Below are 27,866 nucleotides of genomic sequence, written 5' to 3' on the forward strand. Positions count from 1 at the left end.
AATCCGAATAACCCTTCTCTTTACAATGTTAATAAAATACAGCATAATCTTTGAAGTCTACCAGCCTCTAACCACGACACAACACATCGGTGATTATAAAATATGAATTGACTTCACACATTTGTATGATCATGCTGTTGTTTTGTCACAAACGTTTGAATCGACGCGAGAACTTTGCAGACTGTCCCTGAACGCACCGTCCCGTCATACCTCGCGTGGCCAACGGCTCTCTCCACCAAATGCTCGCTCGTTGACTCAACGTACTCAGCCAGTTCAGCACAATTTAGTGAGGTTATTTGGAGCGAACCGGCTCGGCCGAGCTCATTGAACACCTGTTACCCGACACACACTTACACCGGACTTCTGTGTGTCTGACTGCGGCGGTAGGGCGTGCTTTCCCGGGCTCGCTGGCTGGGTTTGCTCGGCGAGGCAGTGGGAAGTAACGTTGCGGCGGAGCTGGTCCCGAGTGATGATGATGGAGCTCGAGTCGGCCAGTAACAGAGGCGAACTGGGAGCTGTGGGCGACTCGCTGCAACCACAGACTCCCAGCAGGCACGAAAAGAGCCTGGGACTGCTCACCACCAAGTTTGTGACTTTACTACAGGAGGCGAAGGACGGAGTGCTGGATCTGAAAGCGGTGAGCGTGTCGCCGAGTCTTTGTTGTTAGCTAGCACATGTCATGTTGAGCTGTCGTTGGGTTGCATGCACTTTCGTTAGCCTGCCTGTTAGCATAGCCTAGCCGTGTTGCAGGCTAATTTGAATGAGTGATACTTCTTTGCTTATTGGCATTGCAGTTTTTGTTGTTGCTGTATACATCCCGAATACGTGTCTTGGCATGAGGCCTTTTCACAAAGTGGGGCTACAAACTGAACTTTGAGATCACGGGTCAACTTTCCAGCTTGTGCCCCCTGCAGATTCAAAGTTTAAAAAGTGGGTCAGCTTTTGTCGTCCCCTTCAAAGCTAACCCCACTGCATCTTAACACATGAGCAATCCCTTTCTGATTGATGCAGCGTCTTTGTCAATTGTCGATATGCATTCACTCAATTAGTTTCCAATAATAAAAAATGGATGTCGTTTTTTTAGCGACAATACGCTTGTAAACTACCTTTTTTTTTAAATGACAAACTAACGTTAGCTGTGCTCTCCACCAGTCAAACGCCAGCGTAGATGGATGTTACATTAAATATTTTCATTAAACCGCCTGCTTGCTGAGCAGCCACAGTGCCAGAGACCCTGGAGTTTCTTAAATAGCGAGTTGGGTTTTGGTGTAAACTCTTAATAGGATAAAGATGTTAACAACAAATTGATTTTGTGGCACTACCGCTAAAAAGAATAAGCCTGGAACTTAAATACTGTAAAAATGTGGAGTTTTACCCTAAAGACCAGACTGAACAAAACATGTTCACAATAGTCGACTCCACATTTGGAATATATACAATTGGAATATATATAGAAATAAAAAACACTGCCAGGCATGTTTTTTTTTTCTCAACCAAAATCAGTGAACCATATGGCAGCTTGACCAGTCAAGCATAACTTTGTATTGTCACATAACCTTAAATGATCTGCCAGGCAGAGTGGGTTCTGGCACTAATGCATGCTTTCTCTTTCACTCTTTCTATTTCCTTCTCATTTGTCAAAAAAAAAGAAGTGCATATATTCTCTATAACTGACACTCTCCTTAGTAAAGTCCATCTATAAGTTGATGCTGTGGAAAAAGTAACAAACGTGTGACATTCATTGTATCACATTGACCTGGAAGTCCTTACATTTATTATGCATAAGTGAAAAGGGAAATTATTTTCTGTGAACTGTCAAGCCTTACGGTTTGTTAGCTGTCATTCAGCAGTTCTGTGACCGCAATGCCTTCACACAACTTTAACTTATCAGCACCAACCATATGGGTATCTGAGTATGTTAAGCACCAAGAGGTTGTACTGGGAAGGAAGTCCCTATGATGTATGGTGGGCATTGAACCTGTTGACACAGATAGAGTGGCTCTTTGACCGTGTTTTAGTTATGAACCCACTAAAAGTGCTGCTGCCATTAATCTTGACTGTTTTTTTATTTTTTTTATTGCGTTTGTCCCGACATTTAGGCTGCAGACACCTTGGCAGTGCGACAGAAACGACGAATTTACGATATCACCAATGTGTTGGAGGGAATCGGACTGATCGAGAAGAAGTCCAAGAACAGCATCCAATGGAAGTAAGCAAACAGTTATTTATATTTTTATTTTGGAAAGTTGGTAAGACTCCCTTCATTTTGACGGGAGGAGAGGAATGAATAAATACCAAATGTCCCTGCATATGGCCTTCATAAAAAGTTCAAATATTAATTTTCATTGTACTTTTTTAGACGGCATCAAATTGTGTGTCATAACCTAATTAGACCAATATATCAGAGTTTTCTCATGACTAGACCTCCATCACAGAAAAGTAATTGAAACTAAACCACTGACTTGTTTCTTGCAAGCACTATTCATCTGATGATTACAGCACTAGGTGTTGATCAGTCACGTTGCAGCGTTTCCCCTTCAGTTTTATATAAAAAAAAATGTTCCTTTCCTTATTAGATTTGTGTGTTTATGTGAAGACAACACACACAAAATTACATTAATAAATTATTAGAGGGAGAGCAAGACACGCAGCCTTGTAACTAAGTCTGGAAAACACAACTTCTACAACTTTCTGCGTAATTTGTCTGTTTGAGTTCATAGAAGAACATTTTTAGTATCAAGCAGTACAGTTTGTATTTTCTGTAACTACGCAACTAATCTACTTCCTGTTTACACTAGCACCCGTATGTCTAGTGAACCTAAATAGTCATGTGATATTTGTTTTTTCGGCTTGCTAGTATGACCGGAAATGATTTTGCAAACGATGCTGTAACGCCCATCCACGAAGGTCTTCATGTTTTAAACAAAAGCGTGATGGTGTGGCTATAGCCTCAGTAACTGTACATCCCGGTTGTAATGCTGGTTGTGCAGGAGAGTGTTAAGCCACATGACACTTATTAGGATCTCAGTTTTGCGTGAAATGTTGTTATGTCTGTTATTGAACTGACCATATACAATGTATGTTTAATTTGACCCGTCCCAATACTAATTTAACACTTTTGCCACAGTTTAATCATTTTATAACAATGACAACTGACATCTCAACTATATGAAAATGTATGACTTTGAACAGGTAATGTTGTGGGACTTGTTTAACCACTTTATTAATTAATGGGGGAAAAAAGAAAAAACATGACAGATGTTGTAATTACTAAACAATTTGAAATAAACAGATGTTGTAATTGCTAAACAACTTGAAATAAACAATGTTCCCTGTCAATGCAGCTGTAGTCCTGATTTATTGATTTGTCCGTGCTCTTATACATCAGTAGCCAGAAGAAAAGTGAATCCGTAGAGCTGTATCAATAATAACGCATAGTGTTAATGAACAACTGCATGCTTATGAGTGTGTGCAGCTGTCTTTGCATGCTGACTGTACATGACCATGTACTGTATTTGTCTTTGTGTTTTAGGGGTGTGGGTCCAGGATGCAACACCAGAGAGATAGCCGATAAGCTAATTGATCTGAAGGCCGAGCTGGATGACCTGGCTCTCAGGGAAAACGAGCTGGACCAGCAGAGAGTCTGGGTCCAACAGAGTATCAAGAATGTCACAGACGACTCCAACAACAGCCCATATCCTTCACTGCACAATGTGTTTGTGTATGTTATAGATGGAACTAGTTTTTCAGAGATGCGCCCCATAGTCAGTGCTGATTAAATGCGATGGTTTCATTCGGCTGCATTCCAAATCACTATGGAATATTTGTTTATCGTTGGAGCTTCTCCACGTCCAGCTAATGAAACATATGTTGGCATCAAGATGGTAGTAGAATGCTTCTCCATAGCCCTATATGACATTAGTGAGCAGTTTTACCAAGTTGAGTAGTACTCCTTATGGCTAGTAAACTAACTTTGATGTGGAAAATTGTCGTCAGTCTTTAGATGTGTGCATACACTCGGTGGCACAGAGCAGAAAGTGGAACATATTTAATCCCCACAGCATTTAGTTTCATACTTAGAATTCTGGAAACTTCACTCATACAAGAGACTAAAAGTCAAGATATCTCGGCCTCTCCTGCTTGACCATCTATTTATTTTATAACTGTGGAAGTGCAAATTTATATTTTGTGGAGTTCCCTACTAACAGTATTCAGTAAACCATCATGTCCTTGGTTAACTCATTCTCCTGAAGATGAAATGCCTTTTAAAGACTCCACGGTCAATCGGTCATGTCTAATGCCAGTGTGCATAGGTGCACTGTTAAGATAATTTTGGAATTTTACCCTTAACAGAGCCATACTATGGCATATATAAAACACGAAGACCTCTGTGGAGCTTTCAAAGGTAATTGTTTCGGATGCTTTATGGTTCTAGAAATCTTTTCTGTGACACTGACATTGTCTCAAACACAGTTTCCATCACTTTCCTGTCCTTCATCCTCAGGTGACACTCTCCTAGCAATCCGTGCTCCCATTGGCACACAACTAGAGGTCCCCATACCGGAATCTGTAAGTCATGCAGTCTTTTGCGCCAGTTCTAAGCTCCTAGGGTCTGTTTGCGTGTCATATCTCGGACTGAGTTTATGGGTTCTTATCCAGGTCCTCAACGGTCAGAGGAAATACCAGATCCGTCTGAAGAGTTCATCTGGTCCCATCGAGGTTTTGCTGGTCAATAAAGACCCTTCCAGTGCCTCTCCGGTGGTTTTGCCCGTCCCTCCTCCAGATGACATCCTTCAAAACCTCCCAGCACCGACACCTACCTCTCAGCTGTCGCCCACTGCTGTCACACAGGTCCACACAGATTTTGGCTCAAATTGGTCTCTTTATGTATTGATCAGTTTACTTTAGGACTGTATGTTCAGATGTCTTTCTTTACTGGAACGGTAATGAGGATTAAAAAAGACATCTGTCCCAGGACTAATATTTTTCAGTTTTCCTTATTGTTTTGTTAGGAATATTGTTCATAAATGCTGAATCCCCAGGGAAAAATGACTGAAATGCTGTAACTTCTGCTTTTTAAAAAAAAAAAAATTTTAAACATACAAATTCAATATTCATCATACTGCAAAATCTTTAACGGTATCTGTATCTTTCCACTCTCCAGGTCTCCAAAGCAGCTTCAGTAATGACTACAAAACCTGGTCCTGCCACAACAACTGCTGTAGCAGCCAACCCGACAGCCTCAGTGACAGGTATCCATTTGTTGCCTGTGAATATGGCCAGGACTTCAAAACACTTTAAAAACACTTTACATTATGCCTTTTTTATTGTATTTTACACTGATTCTTGGCATTATATTACAACATCACAAATAGTTCAATGTTTTCTTCATCACACTCTTTTTTTTTTTTTCAGAAATGCAGACCACCACGCAGCTCACCCCAACAACGAACACACCTGCTGCAGTTACTCAGCAACTGCAGTCTTCTGCCTCGTTAGATGGATCTGTGTCCTCTTCTGCTTCTGCATTATTTGAGCCAATTAAGTCGGATCCGTCTGAACGTGAGTTTTTGCATGTTGCTGAACTTTGTAGAAACTCTCTCTCACTAAAATGAGTTTGGAATGGTGAAGGGATAACACAAATATTACATTTTACATTGATAGTTTTTTGTTACATATTGTTCATAGACCTTTTTTAATGAGCTTCTTTGTATACACTTAACCCTCACGAAGAAAATTTCTGGCCTTTTCATATGATATTTTTCAAAAACTGCTGCTGTGTTATTGCATATGACATACATAGTCAAAGAAATTAATTGTAATCTATTCAAACCACATTTTTATCCCAACGCCATCACAGTCTAAAATCATACATTCTATTATATCAGGCTTTCAATTTAGCAGCTTGGCTTCAATATTGTAGTTTTCCCTTATATTTTTTCTTCTTCGGATTGAACCATTTTCTCAACTTTGCCTTATGGGGCAAATGCATTTTTTTCCACAGCTGCTATATTATGTGTAAAGCATGCATTAACGTCAATGTTATTGCTAATCATAGACATATCCCCGTAGCATTTAGTATAAAGAAAATATGCCATTTTTTTGGAAGTGGAATTATGTTAACACATTGACATTAAGTGGATGTTTAGTTACTGATGTTGGATAAAGCAATATACTCTGTAAAAGTTGGAAATAATAATATATGTTTTTTTTAATCTGACATTTGTGACAACAGAGCAACTTTTTGAAAGTTAATCACAAAGGTTTTGTGTAATGCAGTGACTGACTGTACAGCTGAAATGCTTGCTGTGGTTTTCTTCTAGTGCTGGACTTTCCCAAAGAGCTCTCTGAAATGTTTGATCCAACAAAAGGTAAGCTCCATCTGGGTATTACATAAATTTCCTTTTTCCTCCCTTTGATTATGTCGTACGTGTACCGCTTTTTCAGTGTGCTGCTGACTGATGGTTCTTTTCTCCATCTCTGACAGAGATCATTAGTGGTGACCTTTTGGAGGACTTGATGTCCTCAGAAGGTAAGTTTGTATGCAGACAAGGAGATATAGAAGCAAATGACGGGGACAATACAAGTTGAAAACTTGTGAATTGATTATATATGATGTGTATAACAAAAGAGATAGTTTTATCCATGGCAGCACTCCTGGATGTCTCATTGCTTTGTCTGTTTCCTCTCTAGTGTTCTCGCCTCTCCTCCGTCTGTCGCCCCCACCTAGCGACCATGACTACATTTATAACCTGGATGAGACAGAGGGCCTTTGTGACCTGTTCGACGTGCCCATTCTCAATCTCTGACCCTTGTGATTGATGTCAGAGCGGGAAGCGGTTCCCCAAATATGCTAATTAGTTTTCTCCCAAGTGTTCCCCCCGTCACTGACGGTGAAGGTGAGTGGCGATGCAGGAAAGCCGATGTGTTTAAGGACACCATGGCACTGACAATGAGCTCAGTCAGATAGTTGCTCAATGTACAGCCTTGTGAAGAAATACTGGCGAGAAACAAAACATTTTACTTACTGCTTTTCCAAGGAAACCAAGTCAAAATGAATGACAAATAATTATATTTGTGTGTGTGTGTGTGTGCGTGCGCGCGTGCGTGCGTGCGTGCGTGTGTGTGTGCGTGTGTGTTGTATTGAACGCTCTCTTAACTTGAGTCAGATGTCTCCAGGGGGGGTTAAACAAATGTAGAAACCCTTTTCCTATCAGGTAACGTGTCATGTCACTAACAGAGCACAGCTTATGTCATCTAGCTGCTCCTGCATGGCTGGAATGAGTCCAAACACAGCTGGTTAAATATGCACTGTCCTCATGTACATAGAGAATATATATTTTGTATTACCAGCACACAAGGCTATTGTGTAAGAATAAACTACATTTGTAACAAAGCCAGATCAATAGTTGGCTGATAAACAAAGGTTCCAGACTCAAATAAGCATACTATCTGTATGATTAGTACTTTCTTTTGAATCATGGGCGTTTGTCTCAATCAAATCCTTCAGTGTTGTCAACCAGTTGGGGAAAGAGGATCCTAAAGTTGAGTTACTAAAGCCAATAAACTCTGACACAAAGAGCCATGGACCAAAATTAGGAAGGGGGGAGGGAAGATTTTTAGATTGCGATCTTTTTACATGAACACTTTTTAGGTCAACATGTTGCTCATTAAATACAATAAAGGGACTCTGGCATGTCTCCACTGAGAGTTTTGATTAAGAAAATATAAGCTTGCTTTCAGTTTCATTTTGGCTCTGGACTTTTGAACCTTGGATATTTGTGTTGACTGATTATATAACCTAACTGGAGCACATCAGAGGAGTGTCTCATACTCCTCTCCAAAATGACTTCTGTGGCTTTTGTCTTTTTATTATGTATGTATTTGACTACCATTGTATTTGCTTCATGTTCATGGAAAGGGATTTTAATGTATTTTTACTGAGTGAACATAGTCACGATGTCATGGACAACGAACCTGTTTTTGCTTGCGTTTGTATATTTGGTAAAGATCCCTATTCAGTAGTTTATTCCAATTTCTTTGTTTCGTAAATGAAATACTGCCTGTCACTCTGACTCTAAATTCAAGTTTTCAACTTCATGCTCCCTTTGCAGGGGACAGGTGAATAGCATCCGTGAGGAGTCATTACTCGTCAAACTGTTTTAAAGTACAATGTGAACATTATTCATATTTCTACTATGCTTGTTCATTTTGTGTGATAATGTCCTGTTTTGCCCTGGATTAAGTGTATGTATGTATGTAATGTTTATATCTGTCTCTACCGCTTGTATAGGATAGCATTTATTTTTTATACCTGATAGATATATTACAACTGCTACGTATTTGGGGCGACATTTAATAGTGTTTGGAATTCATCCACAAAAAACCTTCTGCTTTGTCAAAGCACCCTGTCTCATTGTTGCACTTTACATCACTGTGGACTGATTGGTTGTTACTCATCCTCTCCCAATTGGTAAAGAGTCAATGTGTTTGGACAGTGTGATGAGTTTCTTCAACAGAGTAGCCAGGCAGTACTAGTTTGAATGAATCCTGACTCTGTGCTATGACATGAGAGACTCAATCCTACAGACCGTTTTTAAATGATTCACTATTGCCAAGATATAGCTGCATCACATGAAACAAAATAAAAACTTTGGTGTTCTTAATGTATTGTTTGATTTAAACAATGGGACACATTGTTGGTGTGTGTCATCATAGTATGTACATACGTGTGCAAAGACAGTAAGTTCAGTTTGAGAACTATGAAATGCCACTTGTGTAATTTATATAAAAAGCAACTAGATGTCATCAGTAGATGAAGTTGTGCGGTGCTGAAATGCATTTTAATAAAAAGAGACAAGTGTAACAAGAGCAGATAAGCTGTTCCACTTGAGCCCTTTAATTTATGTATTTGTTATGGACAATATATTAGACTGCTGTAATAATGCAGAAAAAGGATTTTTCTTTGATTGAAGGCCTTCCATGCAACTATCAAGTCAACTTGCATAGCTAGCTTTGCGACCTCATAATAGAAACGTTATGAAGGAAATAGGGTTATAGTATTAGAGTGTATGACCCCAATAACTCGATTGGTCGACATCACTTTCATAGTGTGAAATAGGATGTCTTAATTACATGCACAATTTGATGCGAGACGAAAATGTCTCTGTGGGGTACATTGTTGGCTTCGGGGTTAAGACGCTCAGGTTGTATAACTACAAGTAAAGGTATAGAGGAGAACCGTGACGTGCAGCAATGTCTTGGATGCCATAGAGCACCCAGCTGCCCTTTTGGTGACATCATGGAACAATACTGATAAATACCTATAGTATTGACCTGGCAGCGATATGTACATACAATATACAACTCAGGGACAGCAGGGGGCAGCTGTAACCTGCCGCATCCAACCCGGAACTTTGATTTAGTTAATCTACTTCTTGGATATTTGAAAGAAAAAAATAGCCCAACATAAGCACTGGCAGCATTTAAAATGTTTGCATAATGTTCCTTTCAAAGTAAGAGTGCTCTATCGCTCGATGACAAAGTAACAATGACATGTTTGAAGATACAATCCGACACGGGCACGGTTGGGAGATTATATTAGACGATTAGACATAATGGAAATAATCAATAATAACCATTCAGCTCATGGATTGTTTCCGTAAAACATAGCATAACATTACATAATTTCTCACAATAACACGCTGGACAGGATGTGGTTTTTATTTTGAAAGTCACAACCGGAAGTGCTTTCTCTAAATCTGACTGGCTTGCGTCCTCAAACTCTCGACTGAGGAGAACTACCAACCCGGAACTTTTAGGTCAACTAATCATTCCTGAAAACGTATTGCAGGGAGTTTCCTCCTGTGTTAGAGAGCAGTGCAAATGCCACTCTGAGAGAAGACACTTCTGCGGACGAAATTAGTTCTTTCCGAGAGAGAAATAGACATTTGCAAATGTTTCTCGCTCCGACTGCGGCGGTTCCTGTGGGACAGTAGCCCTCGACTCGTCTTTTCAAACCAGGTAGGACCAGAGGGGAAAAAAAACTCTGCAGCTGACTCTCTCACTTCTCTCACAGCCTTGTCATGATGGGGCAATAGTCGTCTCAGTTTGAAGTCGTAACAGTTCAGGTGCTGTTAATTACATTCATATGCGTTCACGTGCTCATGTCTAACTAGTTAATTGGCTTCAAACATAGTTTGGTGGCTCACGTATGCAGCAGAGCACATGCCTTTATTGAACTCATTAGCTTACAGTGTTCAGCTGCACACAAGCTACTTGTATTTGTGCAAAGTAGTATATTATTGTAATGAATATGATACACAGCTGTCGTATATGTTATAATATGTTATATTAATATAGTGTTTATTTTGATAAATGTAAAGCAAGCAAGTCATTACGTGTGTGTGTGTGTGTGTGTGTGTGTGTGTGTCGTGGTGAGAGAGGACCCTGTCAGGTTAGGAATTTCAGGCAGCTGAGTCTCTCTCTCTCTCTCTCTCTCTCTCTCTCTCTCACCCCCCCCCCCCCCCCCACACACACACACACACACCCACTAGGAGGTCTGGGACACACTAGTGAGTCAGCAGGCTAAGAGAGGGTCTGGGTGTGCTGGTGGCTTTAATCTTAGTTATGCATCAAATTTCCCATCAAAGCATACAGGCACTGACAGCTGCTGACCATGGTGGAGATTCGAATCCTAAAACCTTGTAAAGTTTTGGTTTATTTCCCTGGTGTCGTAGCTGTCAGAACTTTCCATTACTGTATTAACATTTTAATACACTAACAATTGGTTATGAATGTGCCATCTGTAATAGTTTACTGTGTGTCCTGATTGTATTGTATTGTATGTGACATGTGAAGTAAAACAAAAAAACAAACAAAAAATGCTTCTGATAAAACCAAATAAGACCGTAACTGACAGTTTTATTTATTTATTATGTTTATCTGCCAACTATTTTATTAATGAATCAATTAACATTTTGGTAAAAAAAAAGAAAAACAGCAAATATCCGCATTCCGATTTTTTTTTTGCCATTGATATAAACCAAATTGATATAAATAAACCATCAATAAAAATGAAAGAATTTCCAGTGCATGTATTAGGGTGAGTAGCATCAAGAGGAGTGTACTGACACCTTAACTTCCCATCTGTTTAAAACGGACACAGAATGGGTTGTTTTGGCTTCTACTTACTTAATTCAGGGGACATCACAAACGTGCATTGCCAGGTACAGCTGGACATGCTTGAATGAACCCCCCCTATCACCCATCTCTTCTGCTTAGTTTAAAAAAGGGAAACTAGCTAAAGTATTTCCTTGGTCTTGTTGTAATGAAGGGGGAACGTCAGTACAGGCTGAGCATATTCAGTATCGTAGGAGGCCTGAAGCATGTACAGACAGGTCATGATGATGTAGACTAATAGTGCTGCCGTCAGCCAGGGAAAACCCAAACTAGAGCGTCTCACCCAAATGTTTCTGCTCTCTCCTCTGACTCGCCTGACCTTTTTTTATTGCCTTTCTGGACAAAAGTCTAATGACGTATTCTTTTCAACAACTGCAACTCGCTACATTGCTGACATTTTTCCATCAGCCCTTTTCCTTGATATACTGTGATTCTGTGTGACTAACAAATAGCAGAATATTAATAGAATATTACTTAATACCAATGTTAGTGTAAAATGAGACAATAAATCATCTTGAATTTTGATTGTAATATCATAAAATAGTTGCTGCCTTTTTTTCTGTTGTTCAAGAGAATATTCTTTAATAAGGAGAAGCAGAAGAATAATAAACTCATCTGTATTTGTTATGTTACATACTTTTTACATGTAGACATTAAATGGGTCTTCTGCATGAGCACTGAGCTGCTGAAGATTAATCAATAATTGTTGGACAACATTGAAACGTAATCTGAAAGCACAAGCAAAGATATTATTGCAAAATTGCTTCATTCAGTTAAAACGTGACAATACAGTATTATTAAACATCTATGACTAAATAAATAACAAATGTATAGTACAGGGCAACCGCAGCCAGAGTCTACAGCCACAACAGCATCTCTGTGAGGCTGTACTTGGAGCACAACGGTATTTACTAATGTCACAATTGTTTGCTGAAGTTGATGAAAAGGATGATCAGCAGGTGTTGATTTTTGATAACTATTAGTCATACAGATCAGCCATTTCTGATGAGTAGCCAAATACAACATCGTAAGATGCAGCTGTTGTAGAAGCCCTACTTTTAACCTTGTACATTTCACTGTGCTCTCCTGTGAGGAATTGTTTTAACAAAACAAAGGTATGTCTCCTTTCAGTCTTTGTAGTGCAGCCATAGCAATAATTTGGGTTTCAGCTAATAGACACATGGGTTCAGTTTCCCATTCATCATTTAGTTCAGACAGATACTCAGCTTAAACTCCACAGGCGGTCTTTGTTGTTGCAAAGACATCACATGCCATTACCCGATTTGTTTACCCTTGAATTTGCTGACTTATAAGCTGACCTAGAATTCTACATTCACACTCCAATCTCTTAAAAGATTATGGTTGCAAATTCTTGTTGGTATTTGTTAGACCACCAGCACCGGTGTAATAGTTTCAGCACCTCAGGGTTAAGTCCACATCTAAATGATCCAAAACCAAACTGGCCCAGGACTGCATTCTCAGTCGATGCTGCTTTGATCGTCCTTCACATTTTCCTTTTTGCTTCGAAGGCCTTATTTATCAGAAAGTTGTTGCCTCAGGGCGAGTGAGCTGAGAAGACCGTAAAGACACGTGGCTGTTTTGACAGAAGTATTGCTTTGAAACCTGCCATAAACTGCGAGAGCTTTTTTTAGACTGCAGCAATGGTATGTGAACTATCCAACAGATCGAGAAGAGCGTGGGGTTTATTAATCACACCGAACATAAGCAGGCACAAGCTCAACCTATTTGCTTTCATCGAGAGCTCATGAACGTACAGAAGAATTTAGATCCAACTGTATTGTTTCAATGTCTGAGAGCCGGGGAGAGACAAAGAAGAACAAGGAAGGGGGAAGGGTTGGAAGCACAACTGCTTCTTCTGTATCCTCTGGGAATGCTGTCTGGAGGCTGGGGAGGAAGTGTGTATGATGAGTGTGCGTGAATTGAAAAGGGAAGAAGAAAAAGTGAGCAATCCGTAGTGCGTGTTCAGACAGTATTTAGCCCTTTCAGCTGTACTCATTGTACCATTAATACACAGTGAAAGAGGAACACAGTGCCGTATAACCTCATAGTGAAAATGATAGTTGCTTTGACCGCCATGAGTTATTCATAAGACGACTGCTCTCGGGTTGGGTAGCTTTCACCTGAACTCGTTAATAATCTGTTTGACACGACAGCAATAGCCTACGAGAAGAGTCACTTTGTATCCATCTACTGTAGTCAAGACTATGCCCACACCTTTATTCATTAATGAAATGCTCAATATTCTGTTTATAACCAGTTTAGAGCTCAAATTTGACACCGCCACAAAATTTCTGTGTGAAATTTAATCTTGGGACAGCCGGATACAAACTCAATCTCATTTTGGTTGTAGTTTATTTAAGTTATCACAAAGTTATCGTTCTTGAAATGGGAAAGGAAGACTGTGTATTTAGTTTTGGTTTTGGTTTTATTCGTCTTTACTCTTTGTTCTCACATTCTGGAGCTTAAAGAGGTCACTGTGAAATGACCTCTTTAAGCTCCCATTTTTTCAGGTTGCCAGCAATAATAGTCACTACATTTTGATTAAAGAATATATTGTACGAAACGTAATGAGGCCTAATTTTGACAATTCATCTCTTTTATTATCAACAGCTAAAGAGTGGTGGAGTTAATAGGTGCCAACATGCCTCAACAGAAGGACATAGTGAAGATAGCTATCCAGATGCCTGGGGCCTATCCCCAGCTCATACAACTGGACCAGGTAAAACACACACACACACACACACACACACACACACACACACACACACTCGCACAATGCCAAATATGCTCCCGTTTAAACTCCACAGCTGTATGGTAAAGCTATCCAGTGTGTTGAAGAACGCCTGACATGCTGTCATGTCACTCACTTATTAAACTTGAATAGAGCTGGAAGTTCAGCAGCCTTTGACAGTCTTGGACATGCACGTTCCAGGAAAAGCCTCATTGAGGTTACAGACTGTGAATCACACGCTGTTGTTTCCAGCATTTTTCAGATGGATTCTTTTATATGTGAAGGTAGCAAATTAAGAATTGGCATGTCATTATTAAGTCTTATCATCAAGAGTTAAGGCCTTAAGAATGTAATAAACCTCAACTTGTGTCTATGTTTGTGTAGCATAAACTTTAATGTATATACACAAAACATAACTGCACATATATCCTGGCATAAAAGAAAATGTGATATTTCAGGTATCATTGCAAGAAAAAAACTTGACCAAATTTAAATAGTGTTTTGTAGAATAGTTTAATTTATCTGAACACATCTTTTGCTTCTTTCTAAAATAGTTCAGATATTTGGTCAACATTAATAACAAATTGTGTATGAAGAAGATCAACACAGTTTATACGCTGCTGTTGGAAACAGAAAAACAAAGAAGTTGATCATGGCGCTGTAACCTTTTTTGGGTGACAGTGATGTCAGTGCAGACGGAGGATGATTATCTCCACTTCTTTATCAGTGTGGTCTTAAAAATGACCTTCCTCACTGCCTAGACCGGTGAATGTAATAATAATTATCTGTGATGTCACAGTTAGTTAGGATAACGTTTTCTTTTCAGTCACTGTCTCTTCTGCTTTTTACTTACCAAACTATGGCGCTCCAACACGTTTAATATTAGATCAACAAGTTGTCATATAGAAATACATTGCACTGAACTGTGAAGAGTTTGACAGAATTTCCTTTTTTATTCCACATTTGAAATGCTGTTTTTTCACTCAACTCCATATATTTTATAATGTCACATTTCGTGACAGTGGTGTAGTCACGAGGTCCTCAATTTTCTGCTAATCACAGGCCACCTTCCTCTCAAGCAAGCTAGCTCAATAACTGCGACCCGATTTAGCTTGTTAAGCATAAGTAGCTTCGTTAAGCTCACAATTAAGTCATGATTTGATTTATTTTGTAGCAGCCTTATGCTAACACGCCAAATTATGATATGACCTGTGATTCATCACACAACCCCGTTATATTCATTTTGTTGTGCTATTTATATAATATTGAACCATGGTTTAGATTTTTCCACTTTCACTAAATGAGATTGTGGGGAGGTTCTCCATGTGTTTCTCAGAAACTATGGGGAAGTTGCACCCCTGTGCGCAAGACACAAAGCATGAGTAGTCGTTAGAACTGTATCCCAGACAGCAGGGGTGTGCGTCTCACGATCGCATACTGTACATCACTTGAGGAGGTTTGAACAGAGTGAGAATGGCTTTAACAGGTACCGAGAACCGTTGGAAAATGCAATATCAATGAAACTGAAAAGAACTCAGATCTCAGGTTTACACACTTTTTCAAGCCCCAGATACCTGAAAGTAGTTATTGTTATTCTTGTTTTAATAATCCTAACAGAAGCACAACTAATGAGCATTCAAGAGTGTTGCTTTGGACGCGTCTGTTCACAACCAATCCCATCAGCTCGGCAGAATGCCCCAACATTTTCTCATTGGTCCACTCGTCGTCACTAAACTCACTGTGATTGTTTGACCTTCTTGGCTGCCACAAATGACAGAGCAGCCCCTGGGTCTACCACAGAACCCAAAGACATTTTGATTTGTTGACCACGGTACTGACCACTAATAGCAGGATAGCTGAGAGCCAGACATGGAAGCAGTCTGGCTTTTATTTACGTTCAAAGAGAGATCTGGGCACTGAGCGTTACATAGTTCGGAAAGTGTTGGGGAGCTCTTGGATTTCCTCTTCTCAGCAATCAAGGTTTGCAGCCAATGAAAATATTTGTGGTACCGTGATGCCATAACGGCATGGCGCTACTGAAGTGTGCGTTGAGCTCCTTGACAGAGAAAAATACTTTGATAGTAATACTTTGTTGTTACAAACCACGTGTATGCAGCAGGTGTGAGTTTTTCTTTTTATGCCACTTGAATGTATTTGCGTTGATATGTGTCTGACTACATGTTGTGTTATGTTTTGGTCCAGAAAAAGCCTCTGTCTGCTGTAATAAAGGAAGTGTGTGATGGGTAAGTAGTTTGTTATGCTGCTTCTACGCTGTTTTTGTAGTATTGTTTGATGATATTGTCATTGAACTCTATGTATTACCATGATAGTTAATGTGTGTGTGTGTGTGTGTGTGTGCGTGTAGTTGGAATCTCCCTGGTCCTGACAACTACGCTCTGCAGTACGCTGATGGAGTACAGACATACATCACTGAATCTGTGAGTCACATCAACCAGGGAATCGGCCTGGTACATGTTTGAGCACACCTTGAAGACATTGAGCAATAGATCTGAGACAGCCCTTCAGATGTTTCCATGTTGAAGACAAAATGGTTGTAAATCTCTGTTTACTTTGTCAAAGCATGGCAATGAATCTGGGAATCACAATTTTGTGAGCACCTCTATCTGTTTTTGTGAGCATTTCTCTTGAGTTCAGAGATATATCAAATGATTTTGATTTAAAACAGATCTAAAATCGCCCAACATCATCAACGCTATTAAAATGAGTGTGGGACAGGCTGAAAAAGCAAAGGACAGGGAGAGAGACAGAGAAAAGCAGCTGGAAGCACACCGGGCATCCTGGTGTCAAGTGACCGTTTAAAAAGGTTGCCACTAAAGGGCCCCCTTTTGGGGCTGAAGGCAGGGCTGCAGAAGCTATTACAAAGCCATCAGATAGGTACAGAGAAAAAGACGCTTCCAATGTTTTCTTTCATGTTACAGCCTATATATATATATAGATATATATAAACTCTTTCAACCAGGGACAGGGTGGCTTCAGATAGGCGCCTTAAACGCATCACAGCTTGCCCTTTTCCTATTTAGCAATCTGTGTTGTCTGTGTTAGATAAGCTCTTGACATTGAGTAGCATGAATGCATCATCAGTCCCTCTACTAATGGCCTGGAACTCCTTTAGAAAACAAACAAGCTTGTTCTCTTTTGCAGCTCACACACACAAAACAGTTTTAAACTAAACATTTCTCTCTCTTTTACTAACGGTTCGTAAAGTGTCAGTACTAATTACTTGTGCCTTTTTCTGTAGTTTTTAGCCATCTATATTTATCCAAGTGTGTTTTTTTTTGTCTGGAGTACTGTGTGTGTAGGTCTTCGTACTGTTTATATGTTTGTGTGGCTAACTTATTTGTATCCATGCGCGTTTGACTTCCTCTACCTTGTGGTCTTTGTGTCACTTTACATGTCAGTGTTCTTTTTCAACAGCTTTTAATTACGGTTTCCTCTGCATGCATGTGTTTGTGTGTCTTTTTGTTTATGTTTTGCAGAATCGTCTGGACATCAAGAACGGCTGCATTCTGCGTCTGACCAAGGCACCGGTGAGTCTGCATCAACCAGGCTTTCAGCCACGCTACTCTCTCACCTCCCTTTTCTCACATTCCTCCAGCCCTGTCTCTCACTGTCATTTAGTTAAACTGCACGGAAAACATATACAGAATCAGTTCACTGGAATCACTTCTTCTTTGACGATTACAAGTAGCTAAGTTTAATGAAGTGTGACAATATTATATGAACAAAACATTTGAGTAAGATGTGCGTGAACATGTGTTTTGTTGTTGCTGGTGAACGCAGGGCCGCTGTGCAGAAGACTTGTACAAGGGCATCCAGAGCTCGGACTCAGGTGTGCGCTGCGATTCGCTGAAGGAACTGGCGAACGTTTCCACAGACGTGACCTTCGCTCAGGAGTTCATCAGTCGAGACGGACATCTCCTATTGGTCAAAATAGTAGAGGACGCTAATGAGTTAGTACATGTCTCTTGCATGAGTTGCAGAATTTCTTGCTGAGCTTAACATGTATAGACCTATTGGTTTACACTTTGTGCAGTTTATATGATTGTATAGTACACTGACAAACTCCACTGGCACAGTTAGAGGCAGCACCGTGAGCTGCATCCTCAGTGCTCTGTCACATGATGGAAATGTTTTAGATTGCATTGCAGTAAATACAAGAATCCTACACAAGCAGTCTGTCTGAAAGCTTTTTGTCAGTGTATGTGAGTGCACAATATAATATAATATACCATTTGTGTTTGTGATTCTGTGTGCGTCATTTAGGAGTAATGTGATAATGACCCACACACTGACAGGCTTCATGGAACTGATGGATCATGGGATAGTTTCATGGGAGAACCTGTCATCTGTCTTCATCAAGAAGGTGCTGTATCTTGTGCTCTCTATCTGTTTGTTGTTTTGTCAATGATTTATTTTTCATTGATTGGAGCTGCACTTTTTCTTACTATTCCTACCTTCTGTTTTCCTTCTCTCCTTCCCTTCCTTTTTCCCATTCCTTTTAGATTGCTAGCTTTGTCAACGCCAAGCTGACCGATGCATCAATACAGCAGGTGTCCTTGGACATCCTCGAGAGCATGGTGATGAGCAGCCACAGCCTGTTCCTGCAGGTCAAACAGGAAGTCACGATGGAGCGGCTCATTGCTCACCTCCAAGTGTAAGTCACAGCTAAATAAGGAATGATTGTTGGAATCATAAATTAATTACAACCTTGAGTGAATGCAGCCATACCGGCTGGATTTACAAATATTTTATCTTTTCCTACGGCAAATGTGTTCTGTGTTTCAGTTTTTGTTTTGTTCAAAACTATAACATTGGCTCTTAGACGTGGAATCTGAAGGCAACGGGACAATATCGAACAACGTTCAGGTTTCCATGAGTGGGGGAAATCACGTACAAAATATTCAGTTTCTATTGTTCAGCAAAGAGAAAACCAACTTTGCCAGAGTTCCAAATCCGTTAGGCGACAGGGTGGTGCAGTGATAAGCAGCAGTCTGGTCTCTGTAACAGGAAGTTTTTAAACATGTAAAAATACTGGTGCAGGCAATACCATTGTCTCTGCTGTTTCTCACACCAGAGTTTCACAGTTAGCCTGAAGGTATAGATCCTTTTATCTCAACCTGTTTTCCTTTTGTAAACGCACCTTCTCATGCAGCCGTGGAACGGCTAAATGATGCCGTTGTCTCATTTTTGCTTTTCTCCTTTCTGACCACGTTCAGGACAAACCAGCAGATACAGACCAAAGCCATGGCCCTACTTATGGCACTACTACAAACAGCCGGGGACTCAGACAGACAGGTGTGGCTGCAGTCTGCTTCTTACTTTCCAACGCACTTTCATCAACTTCCTCTTCTCATAGCTATTCAAACTCCCAAGCATGCAGACATGTAGGTATTTGGTCAGTTCACTTCCTGAATGTCTGTGATTTTCAGTCAGTTGTGCCTGCAGCTGTTAATCGGTAACTTAGCTGACATTTTTTTCAAATCATCACAGCTCATCATAACTCTCAGCTGGAAACGACCCATCTGTCTCTTTCTGTCTGGTCATCTCTGCTTTTCGACACAAAGTCAAGACTTTCTCCCCCACTGTTCAGTTCCTGGTCCTCTCTCGTTGTACGGAAACAGTTCCTTCATTCATCCCTCTGTCTCCCTTTTACTCAGACTCTCTTTGTTACTGTCACACAGACTCGCACTTCCTCACTTTATTGGAAAGTCAACAAATCCACCCTTCTTATCAGCAAATAAGCTCTGAACAAAACAAGGCTGGGCTAGAGATGCGTGTACCAGCAAGTGATGGTTTTGTCACAGAGGTCAAAGTCCCACACACTAATCAGTAACTGATACTATATTGCCCCCTGTTGTTAGAAACCTGTAATTGCACCCCAGTATCACATGTTAATCATGCTCACTGTGTTCCCTTGTCTTCTGTTTTCCAGGATATTTTCGCGTTCCTGAATAAGAGGAATCTCCGGCAGTACATTTATAAAGTAAACGATTTCTTTATTTATATTCATATTTCACATGGTTTTCTGTATCTTAGTGATAAAGTGATGAAATAAAACCTCATTGTTATGCAGAGGAATGTAAGTAAAGCAACCAACATCTCTGGCCTATTGAAGAAATATTTGTGTATATTTGTTGCAGAACATCATCCATAGTTCTGGTTCAGTCCAGGACGAGATGGCCCACTACCTCTATGTCCTACAGTCTGTGACCTTGAATCACCTAGAGGTCCGCATGAGGACTCCTATGGACTCTTACAGCCAGGTGAGCTACAGCAGGAGGTGTCGGACTGAAAACATCTGCTGCTACTGTTTGTTTTTCTGACTCGCTTCGCACTTTTTATTTTTATTTATGTAGGATTTATTAGCTGGTCTACCTTAAATTGTTAATGGCTAAAATGCAATAATTCCCCACTTTTTTTCTGATAAATCTCTACATTTTTATTTATCTGCCTCTCCCCTGCAGGAGCAAAGAGATGCCCTTCACAATTTGCGGCAGGCAGCATTTGAAAGCGAGAGTGAGAACAGTCTGAGCAACGAGAGACGACGCTCGCTCTGCGCCAAAGAGTTCAAGAAGTTAGGCTTCTCTGTGAGTGACTGCTGTCAGAAGTTATTCTGTAATGTTTCTTTTTACTTTCATCATTATCAAATAGTGAACAGACTCTTCATCTTCATGTCACTGTGATTAATATAGTTTTTTTTTTCATTTTAGAACAATAGCAACCCTGGTCAGGACTTGGTGCGAACGCCTCCTGGTCTTCTAGCTTTGGACACCATGTTTTATTTTGCTGCACGCTATCCTGATGCCTACAGCAGGGTAAGCATTATTTATTTACTTGTAATTTAACAAGCCATTTAGAACGATGTAATTCAGAAAAGCATTTTTCAAAACAATTTGTGAACAATTTCTTCGCCAGCATCATGTTCAGCAGTACGTCATTAACTTAAGCGGTCTTGTATTTGAAATGAAGACTAAATCCCTCAATGTTGACCTGATCTCATGTAGCTCATACATGTTTCAGTTGTGTAATGCATAAAAATAGAACAGATGTTGTGTAATTGTTGTCAAATACTTTTTTTGTCTGTGTGAGTGCTATGACATTATTGACATGACATTACTTATTTTTTAATGGTAATGTTAAATTACTTCTGTCTCCCAGTTTGTCCTGGAGAACAGCAGCAGGGAAGACAAACACGAGTGTCCATTTGCCAGGAGCAGCATCCAGCTCACACTCATCTTATGCGAAATCCTTCGTATCGGGGAGTCCCGTAAGTTGCCCTCCAATCTGCAATGAAATGTCTGTCAGCTCTTGTCAAACCGACCCATCAGCTGACAGTCTTGTATTGTTTTGCTTTCGTGCTCCATCTTATCTGTTCCTTACTCTGTTAACAGCCTCCGAGACGGGATTTGACTACCATCCCATCTTCTTCAGTCAGGATCGGCTGATGGATGAGCTTTTCTGTGTCTGCATTCAGCTGCTCAACAAGACCTGGAAGGAGATGAGAGCCACACAGGAGGACTTTGACAAGGTACAGTAGCACGGCATGCTTGTCTTCGGAGTCGAGAAAGAAAAATTGTGCCATGCAGTTCTAGCTTTAAACTTAACCAACTTTCTTTTCACTTTAATACAATGGTACAACCTTTCAGGAAATGCATTGAAAGTTTGATGAAAAGATCCATACTGTTCGCATGTCTGTACAGTAAGTATAAAGCTTGAGCTAGCAGCTGGTTAGCTTAGCTCAGCAGTACTAAGTCTGGGGCTGCGGTCGAATAGCCAAATAATCACCTCCTAACGTCTAACCCTAAGCACTTTTCCTTAACCTCAGTGGAAACGTCACAGGGTCAAATAAAAAGATGGGAAGGAGAATTCATGAGGAGTTAGGAAAAGACAACCGCGGTGTTTAGAGAATCCGACTCCACTTTCACTAAGCGACGTAGTTATGATGGATGGCAGGGGATGTTAGTGACATTGGTCTGTCTGCAGCGATGAAACTGCAACGTTGTAGTCAATCTAAACCACAATAAGCTAGCGGTTTTCCTGTTTCTATTCTTTGTGCTAAGCTAACCTGGCTGCTGTTTCATATTTTAACAAACAACCATTAGAGGGCAACTGATCTTCAGTAAAACAAATATATTACACTATTTCTTGAAGTATTGCATGTCATTGTAAGGTTTGAGAAACAAAGATGAAAAGATCCAGAGCTGTGCTTTTTTGATCATAACACTAGCTCATCCCCAATATATTTATGATAATACTGATTTACAGTTTTAATGCAGATTTGCAGATTTTAGATTTCAATGACATACTGTGTCATTTTGTACGTTTGTGACTTTGTAGAGGTGCATTCTCATGCTAACCATCCAAGAAGCCTGCAACACAGAAGAGTTGACCCTGCATTTAAGAGCATGCATTGACCATACAGCCACAATGTAGTACTTGTACAATGGCGATCTCTTGAGCTAAACCTTCAGTATCGGGATCTTGTCTGGGAGAAATTTTGAGAATTCAACCGTCCTAAAAATGCGAGTGGTAGAGCTTTTGTCCTGAATCGCATTTCAACATCACACAAACAGAAGGATTCAACAGTGCTCTCCTGATATCATAAGACCCTGTGACCTTTCGAGAGCAGGCCAGTGTGCAAAGCGCCAACCCAGCCGACCGGCCTTTTGTTTTTGACCACAACCCCCTACCCAGGGTGCTTTGGGGCAAGGACAAAAGGGCATTAGGTGGACAAAGAAAAGCATGGTGGGCGACAGACACAGAGGGAGAAGAAAACACAAAAACAAAGCGCTCAGGGCATGAGCAGTAATTACACAACAACAGAGGGAACGTAAAACTTCTGGAAACAACATAGAATGAGAGGGTTGGATTAGAGGGAGCAGAGTGGAATAGAAACCAAAGAACAAGTCATTTGTGATATATATAATATCACAAATTTAGGTTTTGTTACCTGGTGAGTTCATTTGAAGTATTGCTGATTGTGTGAGTAGGACTGTGCCACAGACACACACACAATCCTTCAATTCAATCACAAGAATGTATTTGCATTGTTCTAAACACACCCTGTGATAATGGTCAACCCACCCACACACGCACACACACACAGACACGGCATACATGTACATGCTGCAAGGTTTCAGGGAACAGAGAAAGCGGCCATCATTGCTCCTATTGGCCAGTTTAGCAAACGACAGAGTGGCTGGGCGGGGGATGTGTGTAGGAGGGGCGTTTGAGTATGTGTGTGAAAGTATCAGGGTGTCTGTTTACAAAACAACCACAGGCCTGCACCTCTCATGTCATGTGGGTGATCTCTTCCTCACTTTCATCGCTCGTGACCTCCGTCACTTAACTCTGATTGTTGGCAACGGGTGCAATTAGAAGTTGGGATTGAAATATAGTCCACATTAAAGGAAGAAAGATGGAGGTAAGGTTGTTTTTAGTATTGTTTGCTGGTTGGAATGTGTCAAGCAAGTTGATTTTATTAGAAAGTCAATATCAAATGTTCCTTGTCCCATTTTTCGTCCACACCCTAAGCCTAAACTCTTAAAGGTGAGACTTATTAAAAACAGAAGTGATTTATTGCATGAGATGACACGACACTGTGAAGCAGCTGTCTCAGGTTTGTCATGTGAAAGTTGCAGGACAGTAAGGTTATTTTGGCTCTGGGGGCTTGAGCAGGGAGACTCAGGGTGAAACTCTAGTCGCTTGTTTAGTGTTCCTAAATGTTCACACAATATAAAACGGATGGGTGGAAGTGGATTCCACCATCTGTACTTGCACTGCTGCCAGACGGATAGACTCAGACATTCTCTTTGGTCGTAAACGGTTAGGTCACATTTAATGTTTGTGAATTGCTTATAACCTACTGTTAACCTAATGTGGCAAAGCGTTGTTTGTACAGTAGGACATACCGTGTGGAGAGAAGTCTGGACAGCTGCACTGAAGGGATCAATCTACACTTTAGTCACTTATTGATCACAATCGGGCAAATTGGGTGTGAACAGGAATGATCTAGGTCAGCAGAGTTTGTCAGATAAAGCGAGATCAGGACAAATAGTTCTGGAGTCGACTTACTTTTTGTGGCACTATAGAGTTCTATCTAGATTTTCCACTATTTACAACTGAAGCATGTATAACGAAGGTAGATATAGATATATGCACTGTTTGACCGACTGCCCTGAGCTTTTGTTTCAGGGTACCTCGGGTCAACCCCTGTTCCTCTGTGTGCGCTTCAGTTTAACAAGTCATGCAGAATAAACACCCAAACACAATCACACGGGTACAGCAAATGCTGAGTCAGTGCTACAGCAGTTTAATCTGGGGGAATATACGAACGTGTTTCTTAAATTAAATGTGTCAAAATGTTCAAAACAAATATAAGGATTAACCCTTTTACTGTTGAGGAAAATAAACAACCCACTTTTTCCATCATTGATTTACTAATTGAGCATGGTTGGAATGAGGGTTTTGGGTGGATGTTGCAGATAATTGGGTTAATAAAGAGCGCACTGATCAATGGCTGACCCCCTGTGTGAGTCAGGGAGCTAGATATAGAGTCATGTGTGTAGCACCAGCAGGCTGCACTGGGTTTTAAAGGTACAAGGCAATAGTTGGGGATCCAAAATGTCTTATACATTTGAGTAATTTATATATTAGGCTGTATTGCTGTGATTTGGTTGGTAGGAGTTAAATTCTTAATTTCTTGGTCGTGTGTGTGTGTGTGTGTGTGTGTGTGTGTGTGTGTGTGTGTGTTTGTGTGTGTGTGCGCGTGCGTGCGCGCGCGCGCGTGCGTGCGTGCGTGCGTGCGTGTGTTGTGTGCGTGTGTTGTGTGTTTATGGCTTGACACAGAGCAGAAGTTCACTAGAACCTTAATTCTTTATGCAAACAGTGTCTGATGAAGATAATTCAGACTTCGTCAGCCACATCTTAATGAATGGTGATGAAGATTGTGACTTGTGGTTGAAAGCTCTGAAAAAGATAGTAAGTGAAACTTTGAGTTTGAGTAGTTTGTCACAAATTTTGCAAAGTAGTCTGTGTGGGGAAAAAGGCAATAGAATAGAGGAAGAAAAATAATGGTCCTCCACACCCTCATCGTCTGAACTTTTACATTGCTCTTTTCTGCAGCTGTCTTCTGATGTGTACAAGGTATGTCTATCTTACTACTTAACATCATACAGAAGCTCTCTTTTTGAAGGCCACTACAACCCAATAGAAACTCCGAAACAAGGGGAATTGTTTTTCGGAGGAGAGCTGCATAGGACAAAGCACATATAAATACAAATCCAATAAACTAAACTTAAAATTGCTTCCCAAAGCCTGCACTTATCACTCATTCCCCCCAGCTATCAAAGAAGGCGGTACACCGTTGTCCAGCTGACATGACTGCACAGTGTCTGACCTCCATGTCTCCATCTCCAGGTGATGCAGGTGGTGAGGGAGCAGATCACCAGGACGTTGTCCAGTAAGCCAACCTCCCTGGAGCTCTTCAAGAACAAAGTCAACGCCCTCAACTACGGCGAGATCCTCAAACTGCGGCAGACCGAACGGCTGCACCAAGAAGAGACTCTCGCGCCACCCGTTGTGTGAGTAGCAGGATGTCTAAAGCTGAGGTGCCATGGCAGTCTTTGCTGAAACAATTTACATGTGCACCTTTTTTTTGCTTACGATGTTTCAGCTGCATGGCAAAAAATGTCAGCCTTTGTATATTTTGGTTTCAATGGTCTTTTGATGCAAGGTTTGTGTCTTATGTGGATTTTTTTTCAGCTATTTTGTCTCCATGGTCCAAGAGAAAAATGACAATTAGCCGATTCAAATTGTTGTTATTTGAGAGGATGCTAATAGCGTGTGACAAAGCATTTTGTTGAGCATGTGTGTGATCTTCTTTCCAGTGAGCTCAAAGAGCGCCTGAAGCCAGAGCTGCTTGAGTTGATCCGCCAGCAGAGACTCAACAGGCTGTGTCAAGGAACAATGTTCAGGAAGATTAGCAGCCGACGCAGACAGGGTGAGAAAGAGCATGCGCACACACACACACACCCTTTAAATAGTCGACTGTGTCTTGTTCCTCTAATAGCTCTGATTTTTCTCAGATAAATTGTGGTACTGCCGCTTGTCCCCTAATCACAAAATGCTTCACTATGGGGATGCGGAGGAAGATGCTGACAATCCCACAATTGAAACACTGCAAAAGAAGAGTGAGTTGAAGCTTGCCTGTCTGTATTTAAATGATACATTATTATTATTTATTTGTTTTAATATAAATGTAATAAACATGACTTCTTGTTATCACTCTTTTTTCCCCCCAATTAGTTCCAGTAGCTGATATCAAAGGCTTGCTGACGGGAAAAGACTGTCCACACATGAAGGAGAATAAGGGCAAACAGAACAAGGTCAGCAGCACTCCTTGTCTTTATATAAGATCAGATGTACTGTATTGTCCTGCAGGGAAATTCGTCTTGGGATCCAAGTAAAATGCTCATGCTCATGATGCTCACATCTCATTATGTTTGTATGTGTGTCCCTTGACATGTCCCCCAATGCAGGAGGTGCTGGACCTGGCATTTAGCATCACATATGACGTTGAAGAGGACAGCCTGAACTTCATCGCCCCCTCCAGAACAGATGTGAGTCTCTGAACATTGTCATCTTCATCAAAGTTTCTACTTTCCTGTGTGCATTATAATGTCCAGTAAAAATATAAACGGTATACTGACTGGCTTCTCGTCTCTGACAGTTTTGCCTGTGGACAGATGGACTGAGTGTTCTACTGGGCCGGGAGATGAGTAGTGAATCTATGCGCAGCGAGCTGGAGATCCTGCTCTCTATGGAAATTAAGCTCCGCCTCCTGGACCTTGAGAACGTTACAATCCCCGACAGTGCACCGGTCATCCCCAAACCGCCGAGCAACTTCAACTTCTGCTACGACTTCAGCCAGACTGAGCAGTAGAGAGTGTGCATTTGCTGCAGTGCGACTCGGACGCGTGAATGTGTAAATATGTGTGCGTGTCTGAAATAAGTGGTGCGTGTGTGTTGAGATTTGACCTGTGCATCCATGCACTTATTCCTATAACATTTTTTTTATTATTTTTAAATCATTTTATAATTCTAAATCTATTTTAACCAAACTGTGTATGGTACATTGAATATGCCTGTGTGTGTGAGGTTTGTTTTTACTGCTTTGATCTTTGTCTCAAATGCGAGTTGTGCTCATTTGTTAAATTCTTGTATTTTCTTTTCGAAATGGGCATTACCTAGAACACAGTGCTTTCTCGAGATATTGGTACATGTCATTTTTTCCAACATATGAAAGACAAATACAGAATATTTTTCATGTTGGACAGTATTTTGCTTAAATAAAGCTAATATAGGTACTGGCCTTGGTACGGTCCCAGTGGCTCAGGATAATTACTATGGAGCCCTGTACAACTTTCTTTTCTATTCGAGTGTACTGATGGAGATCTACACTAGATAACAAGCCAACCTTCAGTTTTTAACTATAGGAAATTGTACTTTCAACATTTTTATAATGAAAAGTGTGACAAATGTTATCTTGAGCAAGAAATCATCCCTGTACATGTGTACGACACAGTATGCAATCAGTAGTCATATTCTGTCTTTGATCCGATCCTGAAATTGAAATTGATTTTATATAATGTTCAATCATATGATTATGGATGATAATGATGATAATAGGATGGAGGCAACATGTGTAAACACAGTTTGCTACACACTGACTCATAAAGCACTCAAAGCAGCTATTTGATAACTGACACAGGTCTAGAGTATGTCACATGGTGTGTTTTTTGGCACAAGGTTATTTCATTTAAGCAGTTTTCTGCAGTCTACTGCAGTTCATTCCTGACATGCAACTTTCTGTAATAATATCCACTTTGATTTGCACACTGATTTCACAATA

The 27,866-nt window shown here is 40.5% G+C and overlaps 2 protein-coding genes and 1 long non-coding RNA gene across 4 annotated transcripts; 2 read left to right on the forward strand and 1 right to left on the reverse strand.

The window, feature by feature from the left end:
- Positions 1 to 226: 226 nt before the first annotated feature.
- On the forward strand, positions 227 to 8,460 carry e2f4 (E2F transcription factor 4). Of its 2 annotated transcripts, XR_011080135.1 has the most exons (12): positions 227 to 637; positions 2,100 to 2,209; positions 3,533 to 3,693; positions 4,361 to 4,405; positions 4,505 to 4,569; positions 4,660 to 4,851; positions 5,165 to 5,252; positions 5,416 to 5,562; positions 6,324 to 6,371; positions 6,488 to 6,532; positions 6,694 to 6,899; positions 8,115 to 8,460. XR_011080135.1 is itself a non-coding variant. In XM_068603772.1 (11 exons), the coding sequence occupies exons 1-11, from the start codon at positions 470 to 472 to the stop codon at positions 6,807 to 6,809; spliced, it is 1,185 nt and encodes a 394-aa protein (XP_068459873.1). In that variant the 5' UTR covers positions 227 to 469; the 3' UTR covers positions 6,810 to 8,460. The 2 variants fall into 2 exon arrangements, 1 of the variants encoding a protein (XP_068459873.1); XM_068603772.1 differs by having other exon boundaries at positions 6,694 to 8,460.
- A 1,353-nt stretch (positions 8,461 to 9,813) lies between these two features.
- On the forward strand, positions 9,814 to 27,866 carry elmo3 (engulfment and cell motility 3). The gene is made up of 21 exons (XM_068602860.1): positions 9,814 to 10,023; positions 13,813 to 13,921; positions 16,136 to 16,176; positions 16,299 to 16,371; positions 17,431 to 17,481; positions 17,735 to 17,904; positions 18,218 to 18,317; positions 18,457 to 18,608; positions 19,171 to 19,249; positions 19,887 to 19,937; positions 20,095 to 20,217; positions 20,419 to 20,541; positions 20,665 to 20,769; positions 21,113 to 21,221; positions 21,346 to 21,482; positions 25,373 to 25,536; positions 25,843 to 25,955; positions 26,041 to 26,145; positions 26,261 to 26,340; positions 26,494 to 26,574; positions 26,685 to 27,866. The coding sequence occupies exons 2-21, from the start codon at positions 13,844 to 13,846 to the stop codon at positions 26,895 to 26,897; spliced, it is 2,148 nt and encodes a 715-aa protein (XP_068458961.1). The 5' UTR covers positions 9,814 to 10,023; positions 13,813 to 13,843; the 3' UTR covers positions 26,898 to 27,866.
- Positions 17,674 to 19,393, reverse strand: LOC137803964 (uncharacterized). The gene is made up of 3 exons (XR_011080107.1): positions 19,274 to 19,393; positions 18,409 to 18,555; positions 17,674 to 17,872 (listed from the first exon to the last, which is right to left on the reverse strand). It is a non-coding gene; the product is annotated as an uncharacterized lncRNA (long non-coding RNA).

Source organism: Clinocottus analis, unplaced genomic scaffold, assembly GCF_023055335.1.
Source record: "Clinocottus analis isolate CAN_PGR_092001 unplaced genomic scaffold, fCliAna1.0.p SCAF_6, whole genome shotgun sequence".
Classification (NCBI taxonomy): Eukaryota; Metazoa; Chordata; class Actinopteri; order Perciformes; family Cottidae; genus Clinocottus; species Clinocottus analis.